General features: G+C 40.6%; 1 protein-coding gene across 7 annotated transcripts in view; it reads right to left on the reverse strand.

The window, feature by feature from the left end:
- Window positions 1-422: 422 nt before the first annotated feature.
- Window positions 423-14,880, reverse strand: part of sbno2b (strawberry notch homolog 2b) — a 63,461-nt gene continuing 49,003 nt past the window's right edge. For all 7 annotated transcript variants that reach the window (XM_080877766.1, XM_080877762.1, XM_080877765.1 and 4 more), the window contains 19 exons: window positions 14,698-14,851; window positions 14,414-14,590; window positions 14,054-14,151; window positions 13,384-13,466; window positions 12,918-13,100; window positions 12,602-12,723; window positions 12,382-12,513; window positions 12,098-12,233; window positions 10,635-10,747; window positions 9,016-9,087; window positions 8,706-8,814; window positions 8,530-8,601; window positions 8,295-8,438; window positions 8,102-8,196; window positions 7,026-7,118; window positions 6,802-6,933; window positions 6,111-6,187; window positions 5,698-5,888; window positions 423-3,945 (listed from right to left, as the gene is read on the reverse strand). In XM_080877766.1, coding sequence (XP_080733892.1) covers window positions 2,828-3,945; window positions 5,698-5,888; window positions 6,111-6,187; window positions 6,802-6,933; window positions 7,026-7,118; window positions 8,102-8,196; window positions 8,295-8,438; window positions 8,530-8,601; window positions 8,706-8,814; window positions 9,016-9,087; window positions 10,635-10,747; window positions 12,098-12,233; window positions 12,382-12,513; window positions 12,602-12,723; window positions 12,918-13,100; window positions 13,384-13,466; window positions 14,054-14,151; window positions 14,414-14,590; window positions 14,698-14,851 — 3,301 coding nt within the window. In that variant the 3' untranslated portion in view covers window positions 423-2,827. The remainder of the gene's footprint in view (window positions 3,946-5,697; window positions 5,889-6,110; window positions 6,188-6,801; window positions 6,934-7,025; window positions 7,119-8,101; window positions 8,197-8,294; window positions 8,439-8,529; window positions 8,602-8,705; window positions 8,815-9,015; window positions 9,088-10,634; window positions 10,748-12,097; window positions 12,234-12,381; window positions 12,514-12,601; window positions 12,724-12,917; window positions 13,101-13,383; window positions 13,467-14,053; window positions 14,152-14,413; window positions 14,591-14,697; window positions 14,852-14,880) is intronic.

The raw sequence follows: 14,880 nt of genomic DNA on the forward strand, positions 1-14,880 counted from the left end.
TTGTTTAAAAATACATACAATCAGTAGCATGTTTTTTTTGTTTCATTTTGTGTTTTGTTAGCAATAAATTATTTGAAGGTGATAACATTTATATATATGCAACTGGTGGGAGAAACAAGAAAGATGGTTAAAGTATACACAGAGCAATCCACTGAAGAACAGAAATACATCAAGCGTGCGACGCTCAATCAAAACCAACAGGAGAACAGTAACTTGATTATGCCATTCTTAGTGCAAAATGATAAAAATGATTACAGGCCTAACTAAACGAATGAAGAATTTTCTTTCCTAAAAACTGCTGTCCATATCCCTCAAATGCATAAAGCTTTATTTCCGTGACTATAAAAACAAAATCAAAGGCAAAACGTTTGCAGACTGGTGTCTGGGAATGTGCCTGACGAATATTATTAAAAGTGAAACGAAGGATAGCTGCAGTATTATTCTGCACACAGAAAAAAAACAACGAATCAGTCATCCTAAACCCTAAACACAGAAGCAGGGAGGGGCGAAGGCTTGGACAGATTAATTGCACGTTTTAATATAACCCAGGTGTGAGTCGACGGGAGAACGGGTCAGCGTTAACATGGTTCGAAGAAAAAAACAAAACTGTCCACAGAAAAATAATGTTTCTTAAAAGAAACAGCCTTTGATCTTTGCCCTAAGAAGGCATAAATATTTAGAACCACTGACATTTTCACAAGGACAAACAACAAACCCATCACATTAAGTCTAAAACATAAATACAGCAAGAGTCACAGCACAGAGTTAAGAAAAAATAGCACAAATACTCATTAGTTTCATCATCCTTAAAAGGGGAACTGATATATTTCTGCTAACGCCCTGACGTTACGCCTCCTGTAGGTTTCTTCCTGAGATTGATAAATGTCTGATATCTTAGAGCCAGTAACTTTAGGGGTGCCTGTGGAATACTTTGGTATCTCTCTGCAAACTGAAGGCCTGACAAGAGAAAAAAAAGCTCTACGAGTGGGAGAAACAATTGCGTTTGAGAAAAGCAAAAGTAAAACGAGCAGAAATAAATCCAGACGCTGTACAGCAGTAGAACAGTGCAATGTTATTTGGTGGCAGGTAATAATAGAATTTGTTTTATAGCAATCTTGAAAATGAGTAACTTCCCTGACCAAACATGTCCTTAACTATTACAATAAGCAAGATAATGTATCTAAAATCTAAATATCCCTTAAATATAAATAACAAATAACTTTTTTTTTTTAATAACAATGAATTTAAAATGTATTTAACTAAAATATTTCAAAGCATAATAGAAATAAAGACGATTCACACCATGCAAAGGTAACCAAAAAGCTTTGCCTGTTGAGCGTAAACAGTACTGAAGCGTTTGTTTCATAACGAACATATAACATGGTTTTTATTGCTTTTTGATCGCTTTAACTCCTCTGCGCATTTTGTCACAAACCAACTACAGTGCATCACACAAACATGGCCAGACCTCACAGGTTTTTAAATATGTACTATCATACACATGTACACGCATCTTTCAAAAGCTTTCTAGAGCCTCAAATGGAAACTGGATGTTTTATTTTTTAGTATAGGTTGAATTCATGTGAAAAACAGTGCTCAAGAGGAAACAATAAATTACTCTGATACTAGCAAAGAGACGGGGGCGCTTTCTTTTCAGAACAATAGAAATTCTTTGTGATCCTTTAGAATTAGAGACCGTGAACAGGTTCGGGTATCAGTGTTGGTCAAAAAATGACACATCCACACAGAAAGATTAAAAAAAAAAAAATACACAAGATTTTCCTGAGGATTTCCAAAACAAAAATGGGCGTCAAGTGAAATTAAAAGGGGAGAAAGGGGTGTAGATAAACGTTTGTGGACAGCTACACAGACAATCACACAAGCACATGCAGGCTCAAAGGAGGCGCCTTCCTGAAACCCAACACCAGCATAGTGTAACACAAACGACGACTGCCTGACTCACCATGGGCCCCAAAAGTTTCATACAAATACACCGTATTAAATTAAAATCGAAACCAACGCTCAAGAGTACAAATCTATACATTAGGCTACATGGATTTTAAAGACTGCATTTAAAGACTTTTTCCAAAGGCACTGTTTGCAACAGCAGGCTGCTCATCCTCTCCCTTTTTTCCTCACACTAGTGTTCATACAAGCAGGGAGACAAACAGGAGGGAGTGCGTAGAAGGGAAAGGAAAAAAAAAAAAAAAGGAAATCTGAGGCATTTCATGGCTAGTCAGCTAAACGATTTCATGCGTCTTCCAGTTCGACTACCTCGTGTTTCACTCAAACCAAAGCCTTGCATACAGCCGTGAATGTAGTAACAGTAAAGCAAAGTTTAAAGATGCGGTTTTAACTAGTGAAAGGCATTTAGAGCTTCCAGCAACTCACCAATCATACCTCGAGAAAAATCAGCAGCAGGAGGTTTATTAGAGATTTCCGCACCTCAACAGCTCGTATGTTCGATAAAATAAAGTTATCCCGTCCTCTTTTTCCCCCTCCTCCCCCCCACCCATCTCCTTTTATTTTTAAACAGCTGCCTTTTACCGTGGAGGACACACTTTGGTGCAGAAATCGAATATTGATCGAGCCCGTCGTTACCTCAACAGCCTAAAGCAAGTGAACGCTACACATGGATAAAGAGAAGGGTGAGCCCAACGCAGGACAGGCAGTGACTTGACTATAGGCCCTGAGGGGAGAGGGAGTAGGTCCAAGGTTGCGATCAAAGACAGCAGCAAACAAGACACCATCTGCTCTAAGAGACATAACAAAAACAAAACAACAAGAAAAAAACTAAAGATAAAGTCCAGATGAGCCCGATGAGCTCTCACTCTTGCGGCCTGTACTGAATGACAGATTTGCGGTCCGGTCCGGCCTGTAGCATGCTGTTCAAAGCCTCGCGGACGTCAAGAGCGCCGGAGCTGCAGTTGCCGTTGGGTAAGGGACCAGAGTCTGATGAAGCGAGGAGATAGGCTGGGGGGAAGTGAGAGGAAGAGCTGGAAAACAAAGAGTTGGGCGACGGGTTGGAGAAGAGAGAACCCATGTTGTTTGACACAGAAGACGTGGAGGATGTGGAGGAAGAGCAGGAGGAGGTAGAAGACGAAGGGCTGGCTTTCTGTGTGGCTATCTGAGGGGAAAGGGATATGTCAAAATAATCTAATAAGTCATGGTGGTTATTGGCCAGCAAGTTGTGGTTCTGCTGCTGCTGTTGCTGCTGCGAGGCCTGAAGAGGCTGCTGCAGCATGAGAGGCAGCTGTACTTGCGCAGCATGCTGGACGTTTGGTGCAGTCTGAGAGATGAGAGACTCTAGATTAAAATCCTCTGCAAACGCTGTAGAGTTGCTTGTCAGAGTGTCCAGATTGAGTCCGCCCTCTGTGGTGTCTGGAGAGGGAGATGGAGAGCTCATGGTAAGGTCTAAGATATCGTCGAAAGGACTTTTGGAAGACAAACTGGAAGGCTGCTTGGTCTGATGGAGTGAAGGAGGCAGGTTCTTCGTTTGTTGAAAAGTGTTCATGTAGGCGGGTGAGTAAAACGGTGAGAGATTGAGGCTAACTGAGCTGTTCAGAGAGCTCTGGTTGGTGTTGGAGAAGGAACTCGGATTGTTGGACCAGCTGTTATGGGTCCTTTGCTGGGTTTGGCTAGAATTTATCGGTAAGGCCAAGAGGGCTGAACTGAGGTGTGGTAAGGTGGGCTGGACTTGGGGGTGCATTCTGTGTTGGAGTGGGAATCTTGGGTCAAAAGGCTGAGTGAGGGACTGAGTATGCATGGTTTTGTGGTTGGTTAGATTTTCCACGAGCTGTCTGTGCCCCTGCAGGTACTCAAGCTTGCGCTTGCGCTCATTCTCAGCAGCCTGCTCTTTCTCTTTTCGCCTCTTCTTCACCTCGTCATCCATCTGCAGCAGCTCGTCCCGTACGCGAGGAACGCAGTTCTCTGGGATCTTGATACCTGAGAGAGATGACACAGTTATCAGTAAGATAAATCCTCAATCTTTTATCAGCTTTACAATAACAACTAGAGCAGGGCAATATGACCAAAAATATTTATCACGATATACATTTGAAAATTTGCGATAATGATATAACTGACAATATAACTGACTCTAGACAAAATACTTTGCATCTCCACAACTTTATTAGTGCAAAAAAAAAAAAAAACTATGTATTTTCACTTAAACAAGCAGCTGTTTTTATGTGCATTAAAGTTATATAAAAATTTTACAGTGCAAATTCCTCGCTGACAGTTTAACCAAAAGGCATTTCCAGTGGAAATTGGCCGACATATCCTCAGCATAACCATGTATAATATCCACAAAACTTAAAAAGAGGTTATACACACACAATACAGTAATATTATGTTGAAGCACAGTACGTATCACTCCACGAGGCTCCTGCCTATGATAGCCGTAATGCTCCAACAATCCATCAAGCGGTGCGGGTTCATAGCTTAGAAAAGTCGTACTAAAACATTTGACAGCGTTTCGAGCGCCGTGTAAACATAAAATCGTTTCGAGGTCAGGAAACACAACCAGAATTCATACATAAGACACACGGGATTATAAGGGGCTCTGTCGATTTTCAGAAAAATCAAAGGATTGATTTTAAGTGTGCCGTATTTTCCAAAAAACACGGTAATAACGACGGCCCGCTAGCATGCGCTACCAAAAATAGTGCTTTGTTGTGTATCTGACGGACGTAAGCTAAACCAGTTCCACACCACTGAAGTTGCAGCATTTTTACAAAACAATTCTGGTTCATCCGTTTCATTCAACGACCCGCTTTCGTCCCTCATTCTCCGTCGCCGCCATGCTTTTTCTGCCATGTGCGTATGAAAACAAAGGCACTGTGCATGTGCGTTTTACCCATAATCTATCGCGATATTTCATTTTCTTATCGTTGCCCAACATTATACCGTATTACCGTGAACGGTATGATATGGCCCAGCCCTAATAACAACAGGACATTAATTAATCTGTATTAATTAATGAGAATGATTGTCCATCTCTATGCATCAGTCCTGTGATTGACTGACGACTCTTATGCCCACTGTCACCTGGATGGTTGAGAAGTCAGATGGCTGGATATCACAGCACATGCATCACTAAGTATAGTAAATAAGACAGCATAAAGGTAATGTGTACTTTAATGTGCATTCATTGCTTCCACACTACTAAGCAGAAAGGCTGCAGCAGAGAGAGAACTACTGCATCTGCTAGTAGGCTGAGCTTGCCACGGTTGCAGAGCAGACTGCAGTCCAAGTCCATATGTGACATGACACAGGCAGCTGATTATAACGTCATGCTATTCATTTTCTTCAAATGAATGGCCAAATAAGAAAAATCAGACAGGAACAACTTAGAAACTAAAGATATATGTGCGGTGTAGAGAGACAATAATCACGAGTGTGTTTTCATGGATCTTGAGGTGAATTGCGACACGTCCTGTGTGGGTCAGCGTTAACGTAATGCGCACAGGAGCTCAGCGGAAACGAATAAGGAAAATATGGAACTTTTTCATTTCCTCAATTTTAGATAATGATGTGTCAGCACTTGGACAGCAGCACCACATCTTACCATCAAAACAACATCGGGGTCAATAAAATTCACATTTTAAATTCTGAGCTAGATGTTTAGGGATTAAAAGAACAGTGAAGAAGCTGTCCTCAAACTGCACTTCACTTCAGGCAGTCAGAGATACTAACCGACTTGTTTGTTATGCTGCTTTGTTTTAAGGCGGACAATCTGCAGGATGCTGCTGTTGGTGATGTCAGACACCACATCAGAGACGCGCTTCCACACTCGTAACAGAGCTCCACACAGCATGTGATACTGACGGAGGCGCATGCCCTGCAGACACTCCTGGCCTTCCTCAATTTTCTTACACTTCCCATTCCTGCAGAGAGAGCAAAGAAGAAATGGTGAAAACACATCATAAATCACTCTTTTAGTGTGACTGTATGGCAAGCTAAGGTACAAGATGTGAGATTTGGAGGTAATTTCTTCGTGGCTAGCTCTTGGGAATGGCATTTGATTTAAAAACCATTGACTGAATCCTAATAATTACCAGCCTGATAGGATTCATTAATCCTAAGGGACATTGTGGATTCCTGCTTACCAGTTAGCGTGACTGCATTTCTTGAAGGAGAAGGTGAACTGGTTCTCCCAGCAGTCCCTGGCTTCCTCAGGGGTCACCTAAAAAAAAGGAAGAAATGCAAAAGCCTAAAAGTCAGCCAGGTAGTCACTCATTACATATTTTTACCAATGCAGAAGTGAGATTTTCAAGTTCAAACCAAAGCACAAACTACACCCTTTTCTCATTTAAAACAATAATTGTGTCAAAGGGGAAAAACAAGTTATTTTCAATGGGCTTATGGTGAAAGGTCAATGATTAGCAGTTTTAAAGCAGGGAAGGGAAACAGCTATAGCCTTAATAAACAACAGAACTGTAAAGAAAATAAGAGCTCACTCTTTAAATTTACTATTAATATATAACATTAAAGGTTTTAAGTCTGTAAAATGTTGCCACACTTTGTCTTTGGAGAGCATTAAGCCTTATCTGGTCAGCACACCTAAATGTCCACAAGGTGGCAGCAGAGACCGAATATATATAAATATACACCCGGAGCAATGACAGAGGAACACTTGGTCCAGAAAATGTCCGACTTTGTGTTTTCCCAATGTTCCCCATTTTCAGAAATGAAAAAAGATGCATTTTAATGCCAAATTGAGGGGGAAAAAAATCAAAAGACTCAAATGTAACACAAAACCAATACAAAGACAGAACTAATAGACTGTGAAACTCTTACCTTTCTGTACTTTTGGTGCAGTTTTTCCAGACTCTCAGGGTGAGTCTGCTTGCCGATGTTGGGCTTATAGACCACAAAGTTCTTCCCTCTTCCTTGCTCAGCTAGCAGCACACATGGATAGTTACCTCGAAGCTGTGAACAGAGGCCACAGAGAGTGTTGTTTTTTTTTTTGCACTGTCAAAGAGACAAAGTTAGTTAAACTGTTTATCATAACGTGAACTCACCTTCATAGACAGGTAGAATCCCTCATCATGGCCGCTGAGGTTCAGTGATTTCTTGTAGGCCTCATCCCAGGGCATGCCCCTGTCCACACTGATCTGTAGGAGGAAAAAGATCAGAGTCTAAAGCATGTGCTGTGAAAGAGAGGGAGTCAAACTGCCCCACACCTACACACTGCTGGTATGACTTCAGAAACTATTAATATCTATAAATACATGAATACAACCACTTTAATGTATGTATGAAATACGCCCTTTATACTGGGTAAACTGGTTTTCTTGTGCAGGAGTCCTGAGTGGCTGCCAACTTTGAAACATCAACTGTAGGTTAGCCTGCAGCCAAAAGCTAAAAGCAGAGGATACCAGTAATTATCCTGTGCCACCTGCTAGTATCTACATAGGCTCCATAGCTCCAGGGCCAAACCTGCGTGATCACAGTCTTACCGCTGGCACTATGACATCAATCCAAGCTCTTAACTACAGAGGTAGTTGCTTGAGTTACCTGGGGGACTGCACGTTATGAGGAACTTATTTAATTGTACCCGTTCAAGTATTGTCAAAAAATCTAAATGAACTGACTCTCAGTGATATTTATAATGTACTCTGTGTTTGCAATTTAATAATATTATTTGAAAAATTGTAAGGTCTGGTGCTCTAACTTTGATATTAATACATACAATAAATTATCATTAAATTGCAAGAGCATCAAAAAGATAAGTAGCATAGCATAGCATTGCCATTGTGGGCAACACTACCTAACATAGGCCTAATATATATTACATAGCTAGGCCTTCTCCTGTGTAGTCATAGTTTACATGTTTTATATAGTTTGCTGTTACTTTGCAGATGCTGCAGGCACATCACTGTTTTGAATATGTTACTGATAATGCCATATCAAACAACACTTCTGCCTGGCCGTTCACAAATAAGCCACTGTACTGCTGTGGTTATCTGCAGGAAGTAAATACTTTTCTAATCCTGCTGTATGCAACTTCACTGTCATCGACACATTTAACATTGCATATGCTCTACTCCAAAGAAATGTATACTTGTAGACCTGAAATCAAGTTATGCAAGCCTACCTTATACAGAACAACCTGGCCATCCTGAGGATTTCCAGCCGTCAAGAAAGTTTCCTGTGTCTCCTCATAAATCTCATCGTTACCTGGGGCAAGGTCTGTCAGCGACAGAGTAGAAGAAAGTGATGAACATTTGCAGCTGCTGAATGAATTCATTGACATCCTTCTATTTTAGAATTACACTTGATCTCCATACCTAGGATTCCCATGTCATATTTGCCCTCCTTTTTATCCTTCTCTATGAGATAGTCAAAGTTGTCAGTGAAGTATTGGAAGAGATGGTTCTGTTTGTGGACCTCCAGACCCAGGATGCGATTTAGGAACTTTGTAATGCTGCAGTCTGAGAAAAACAAACAAGCAATTGACTTCAAATTTTGTTTATTCATCTCAAATACCAAATACAGAGAAAGAAATCTGTCCGTATACTCTACCTTTCTCATTGTTGTTTCCAATGCGGGGCTCCTTACATAAAATCCCAACATCAACCATTCCAGCTTTCATGTCTGGAAGTGAAAAACAAAAAACAGAACCGTTTTTCTACAGCTGCACTAAACTTTCATTTGCTGATGATATTCTCTGCTTACACTGAACCAAAATATGAACATACCTCTGAAGAACATGGAATCACCCCCTGGGTAGCCTTTGGGAGGGGGCACCTTGTTATCTATGAAGCCAACAATTGCTTTGGTAATTTTATCCAGAGCCTTGGTACCGTACTGCAAAAAAGAAGTAAGGTGAAATTAGTAAAGACAGATGATCTCATAAGGCTTTTTAAGCACTGCAGATTAAGTGTTTACATAAAATATGCTATAAAATGCTAAAAGCAAGACAAACTCCATACACCTCAAATTAAGAGCACAAAACATTTTAGATACAAAGGTTGGGTACAATTTTAAAAGCTTCTTAGGTTTGCATACCTTGTTCTCAAAGTTGTATCTGCTCAGGTCTCTGGTTTCTGTGGCTCTTCTGTCTCCATGGGTTAATGCACCCTGCACAGTGGATTACAAACAGTATTACTATCAAATCAATATACTATTATTACTATTACTAAAATATTACATTTACATCATCAGCAGTCACGCTAACAGAACCAGAGTCGGTGCTGCTGGTGTGAAACTGTCAGAGGAAGTTATGAAATCTGTCTTCACTGTTTAGTGCAATTCTACTGTGCAGAAATAATATTGGAAAATAATGCCTTGCAATTTCAATTTACTCTGGATTTGTAGTGTTTTAAGCCAGAAATGTCTGATTTCAAAGCTCAGCTGCTGTAGTAACTTGAAAAATTTGAAAACCCCCCCAAAAACAACAACTATAAAAATACCCAGTTGTTGCTTATCTGACATATCCATCAATTCAGTTAATATATAGTTAAAAGGTGATTCTACAATGCACCAGTGATGGGTGTGGAGCATATAACACGGAGGAAAAAAACCCAAACAAACCCCAAAAACACTGAAATAAGGACACACGCACACACACACTAGTGTAAATGCATGAGGATGCAGAGCCCGCTCTTGGCCCAAACGTGTCAAAGGAAACCCACGAGGTTCAGGTGTGAAAACAAACGTTTTCTATGTGCAATGTGCTGACATGATATTGTGGTTCAGTTAATCTTCAAACAACATTTTGCAAAGAGACCGAGTGTGCAGTGAGTCCAACGTGTGATGGAAGTAGGCAACAAAGTTAACAGAAAATTTAGACAAAGTCAACAGTGGATCAGTCTTAAAGCCAGCTGCTAGCTCTGCTCACACAGGCAAAAACCTTAAGATACCAAAACAAATGAATGTTTTAGCCAAATATGATTTGACTGCTGATCTGGAGTCAGACTGTTGCAAAGGTGTTCAGCTGTTCAGTTCGACTGAAATGTGTGCACTGGAGCTGTATCAAGTTCAAGCAGGCAGGCAGGCAGGCAGACCACGTGCCATATTCTTGATACAGATTTACCACACATAGCTGGCAAATGCAGGAATGACTTCCTGTAACCACCATCCCCTACACCCTCTCTGCCCTTTTCCCAAAAGAACTGTCATGCTGTGTCACTATGGAAATAAATGGCTGCTAGTGCAGAAATGCATCGATAATTACGGAAAATAGCTACACTTATAAATTATCCAGACAACCTCTTTTTGCTTTTTCTGCTTGTTCAGTTTTCCGTTACTGAGCTGGAGAAGGGAAAGACCCAGAATCTCTTGAGGTTTGTGGAGAAAAGTTGATATAACATCAAGGGAACCAACAATAAAGAAGACTATGGAGCGCTTTAAGACTAGGGAGTATCCCACACAACAGGAAGGACAGAGGGTGAGGGCAGGTTTAAGAAATGAACGGCGGAGTCACGAACAGCCCGGAGCACTCCGATCGATAAACACATAACTCAGATCGTCTCTGTTTACACTGAAACAGTTCTTCTCACACTCCATAAGACAACAACATATAAACAGCTATTTCCCCCTGAGAGACACTTCAAGATAATTGTGCAAAATAACAACAGCAAATGCAACACCAACCCACACACAACTGAAAGACTGTTCATATTTACCAGACTCTCTAGTCTCTTAGCCACAATGGAGGCAAAACGTCTCTCCCCAGCCAACTCTGAGATGAGAAAGATGTACTCAGGGGCTGTCACCTGATTGGACCGATGAGTCCGACCTGGAACGATGAGAATAAAATAGCAATAAGACATTTTTTGTACATGCAAAACATTTAAAGATATTAAGACTACTGTCTGACTGTTAAATCCTTCAATCTCAAATCTTTAACTTTACAGATAAGCGTTGTACTGCTAATGAACATCCTGTAAAACCTTTATACAGATAAATAAAACAAGCAAGATATGTTGCTATGTGTAGGAGAAATCAGGTATTGTACATTTTTGTGATGACGTTTGGTTTACAACAGCTCATTTTTATGTTACAGGCTGTGCCAATCTCAACTAACTATGAAACACCCATAAATGTAAATAAAATAACACACACACAAGTTATATGTTAGTACAGTACACTAGTGAGGTGCGATTAGAAACAATAAATTAGAAACTGAAAAGTATGAAGAGGACATTATTGGTGAGATGATAAGATCTCCAGTCATATGACTGAAATCTGATCTTGACACTCAGATCCTCCCACCTAAAAATGAAAACAAAAACTCTTTACACAAGATTGTTCTAAGGAAGTCCCTTCAACTTCCATAGAACCTCTTATGAGTAAATAAGCATGTCTGTGTTTGTACAGTATGTGTGTGTATATGTAAGTGTCAGACTAAGCTTCTCGGTATGAGAAACTTAGTCCGCCTGAAGAATCACTGAGGTGGTTTAAGCAGAAAATTGATGACCTTATTTAGTTTAGTGCTCTGCTTTGGCATTTACGTATATAAAAAAATCAAATACTGATCGGGTTTGTGGTGTTAATTACAAATAGATTCGCAGCTGTAACACCTTTAAAGGTCAAATGTTCAGCCCACACAAGTAGAGTAACTGAAAGAAACCACAGCTTCTATCTACCAACAAACCTTCAGCGAGACATTTGTCTCAATTTGAATATCGCAATATGAAAATAACACATAAAACACTTCTTCACATTTCTTCTCTTTCTTCTAAAGCTCTTTCAACCTTTCACCTCAATGCTGCTGCTTGTCACAGGGGTAAATTTAAAAGGAAGTAAGGAATAGAAAGCTGATGTAACTACGATGAAGAGGAAAATAAGTCCAGTGTGCCTTATAGCCTTTTAACTGGTTACATCACTCATCAACAGAAAAAAAAAAGACTTATGTCATTGACAAAGTTAACCACTGATGAAAAACTTTATTCAAGCCATTATGTGAAGTCTGACACAAACTTAACCAGACAGACTATATTGACAGGTCAAAAATTCAGTCTAAAAAAGGTTCCCGACATCCTTATGTAAGTTAATAACACAAAAAATGCCCTTTTCTTTTATTTCTAATCATGTACTCCTCTTTAACTTTTAAAGCCTCTTTGTTAGATTACATTTCCTGACTTACCGAACTGCTGAATAGCCCTGTCTGCGCTCCAAGGCAGCTCCAGGGTCATGTGAACCCTGCGTCTCTGGTTTTTCACTCTCTTGTCTGCCTGCAGGGAAATCCCAGAGCTCGCTGCTTCTGAGATGATGGCCACCAACTACAGGAAACAGGTTTTTGTTTATTGGTGGAGAAAGGTCTTATTGAACAATGTTTTTAAAGCATTTCACTGTTTGGTGAAATCTGATCTGAAGCCCTTCGAGTCATGAAAACAGTGATTCATTTTTTTGTACTGTAAAATATCTAACCTTCTCTCCACTCATGAAGCGATCTTTCTCCTTGAGATTAATGTGGTCAATCGTAAGCCCTTGCTCAGCTCGTGACTCATAACGCACGGTGCCGTCAGGCCGCCGCACCACACGACCCTTACGACCAGTCATCTGGAGAGAAAAGGGGTTAATATACATCAGCTGCACATGTCAAGGTGACAGGTGATGCTGCTGGTTAGCTTGTAGTTGAGGGTCATACCTCAGAGACTTTATCTGGTCCACCAAACTTGTCAATGAGCTCATCCAATGTGTTGAGAGGTAGTTCTTTTCCCAGTTCTGCTATTTTGTTGAGGAGGTCCTGCTTCATTTCCTCTATTCTGGCTGTAAATACAAATCAGAGGAAGATATTAACAATATATCCCTTGCTGGTTGAGTTATAAAAAATAGCAGGGTATGTGAGGCTACAGTGGCAGCTATCAAGTAGATGTGCATCTGTTTGAATGACAAGCACCTTCCAGTGTATCACTGTTACTGACAACACAAGCTGAAGGACAAAAAAAAGAAATGGTGCCTACCTGTCTGGTAGCTAGTCTGGTTCACAAAGATGACATCGTCATTATCTAGCAGGGAGTCTGGTGAAGAGTTGGAGTCTGTGTCTATGCCATCGGAGTCACTACTGCTGTCATCGGTGATGTTGATCACAACGTTGTTCTCTATACTGTGCTTGGGTACTTTGGGCTGGCGACCTCTGGGTTTCCCTGATTGTTCGTTAAACCGCATGAGATTGGAGTTAGCAAAAGCGACACAAAAGAGGCCAATAATAGACATAGGATTAAAAAATATGTCTTTAACTGAGAATAAATAGTACCAGCTGCTAGGCTAAATACACCAAATACACTTATAAATCACAACATGAGCAATTTTACTGCTACACAAACTATAGAAATGTCCACTGAACACTTGGTACATGAAATAATTGTAAAAGACAGCAATAGGGGTGAACATCCTACAGTGTTGTATTAAATCTTCATATTCACTTACGTTTTCTCTTGTTACTTGGAGCTTTTTCCCTGCTTTGCTTCTCTGAAGGGAAATGCTTTGTTACAAGAGACTGGAATACTCCCCTGGAGCAAAGAAGAGCAGAATAACAGACTTTAAAACTGACAGCAAAGCAACCACAACACATTAGGGCTGTTGCGGCAATTAGACATTACAAGTATTCCTGATCTGACCTAATTATGAGTGCCAGGTATTGATAGGCAGATGAAAACGTGAACTAATACACTCAGACTTTAAGGCATGTCTGCTGTGACAGACCTAAGGTCAACCAAGTTCAAGTCCTTATAACTTCCTTTTCTTCTTTTTCACAAATGAGTCATTGGTCAATTAGCAGCTAATAAAAGGTTGTCTGCTTTGACTGGTGAAGAATGTCACATGACCTGTATGACTATATGTAGTCATGACAAAGTCCTTCTTGAAACTTTCTTGTTATTTGACAGCTTGGTGTATCAAGAAAACGAAACAGAAGACACCTGTGACTATAGTTTTCAGCAAGCAGAAAATCACTCTTTCAAATAGTGTCAAAGTTATCACCTATGGCTCGGCATTCAGTTTTAAAAGAGCTGCAACTCAGATACAGGCAGTCTTTTTTTTTTCATATGTAGCCATCACCACAGAAACACAGAAGCGAACAGACGAAATACTCTCTTACTCGGCTGCGGAAACAAATCTATCCAGATGCCCGTCATTTTCATCCAAGACTTCTCTGGTGCGCGATTCTCCAGTAGACTGGAGTCCAATAACGATGCACTGCAGTGGAGAACACACAAACGCACATCAATGACCCAGCCGTGTTACCTAAAGTAAACTTCTACTAGGACTCACTTCTGCTAATCACGATGGAAAATATTACAAAAATCCATGTGGAATTCCTGAACAACTAAAGCAAAATCAAACCAGCTTGTTCACAGAGAACTGAAACCCCCCACACAACTGACTAAACTATGTTTCAAATTAGCACTCTTACATATACAATCTATGCACTCAAAGTTCAACAGTGTGCTATGCTCACCTTTCCGGCCTCCAGCTCTTTCTGGGCCAGCTCCACCAAGGAGCGGACCTTGGCAGCGATACAGAGATATTTGAAGAATCGCTGGTGAGACGACCAGAACTGCCCCCAAAGAGACTTCCTGCTGACCATGCCCAGCTCATCAGCTGCCTGCATGAACGTTTTCAACGCCTCGGCCCACTAGAAACAGATTCCAGACGCGAATTCTCAGTTTAAATTTTTGTCAGTTTTCTCAAATAAGATAAGAACATATAAATACAGCAGACGCTGTCACTGAATTTCCTCACCAGTTTGGCAGCTTTATTATAGACCTCTTTGAAGTCACCGTCCAGCCCGATCTCTTCAATGCGGAAAGACACCCCAGAGAAGCTCAGCTGTCTGGCAATGTACATCCCACTCACTTTCATGTCCATGGCCACAATCTCCATGGCCCCGACACCTCTGTACACAAATAAATAATTCAACATAAC

This window comes from Rhamphochromis sp. 'chilingali' (assembly GCF_963969265.1).
Source record: "Rhamphochromis sp. 'chilingali' genome assembly, chromosome: 3".
Taxonomy (NCBI): domain Eukaryota; kingdom Metazoa; phylum Chordata; class Actinopteri; order Cichliformes; family Cichlidae; genus Rhamphochromis; species Rhamphochromis sp. 'chilingali'.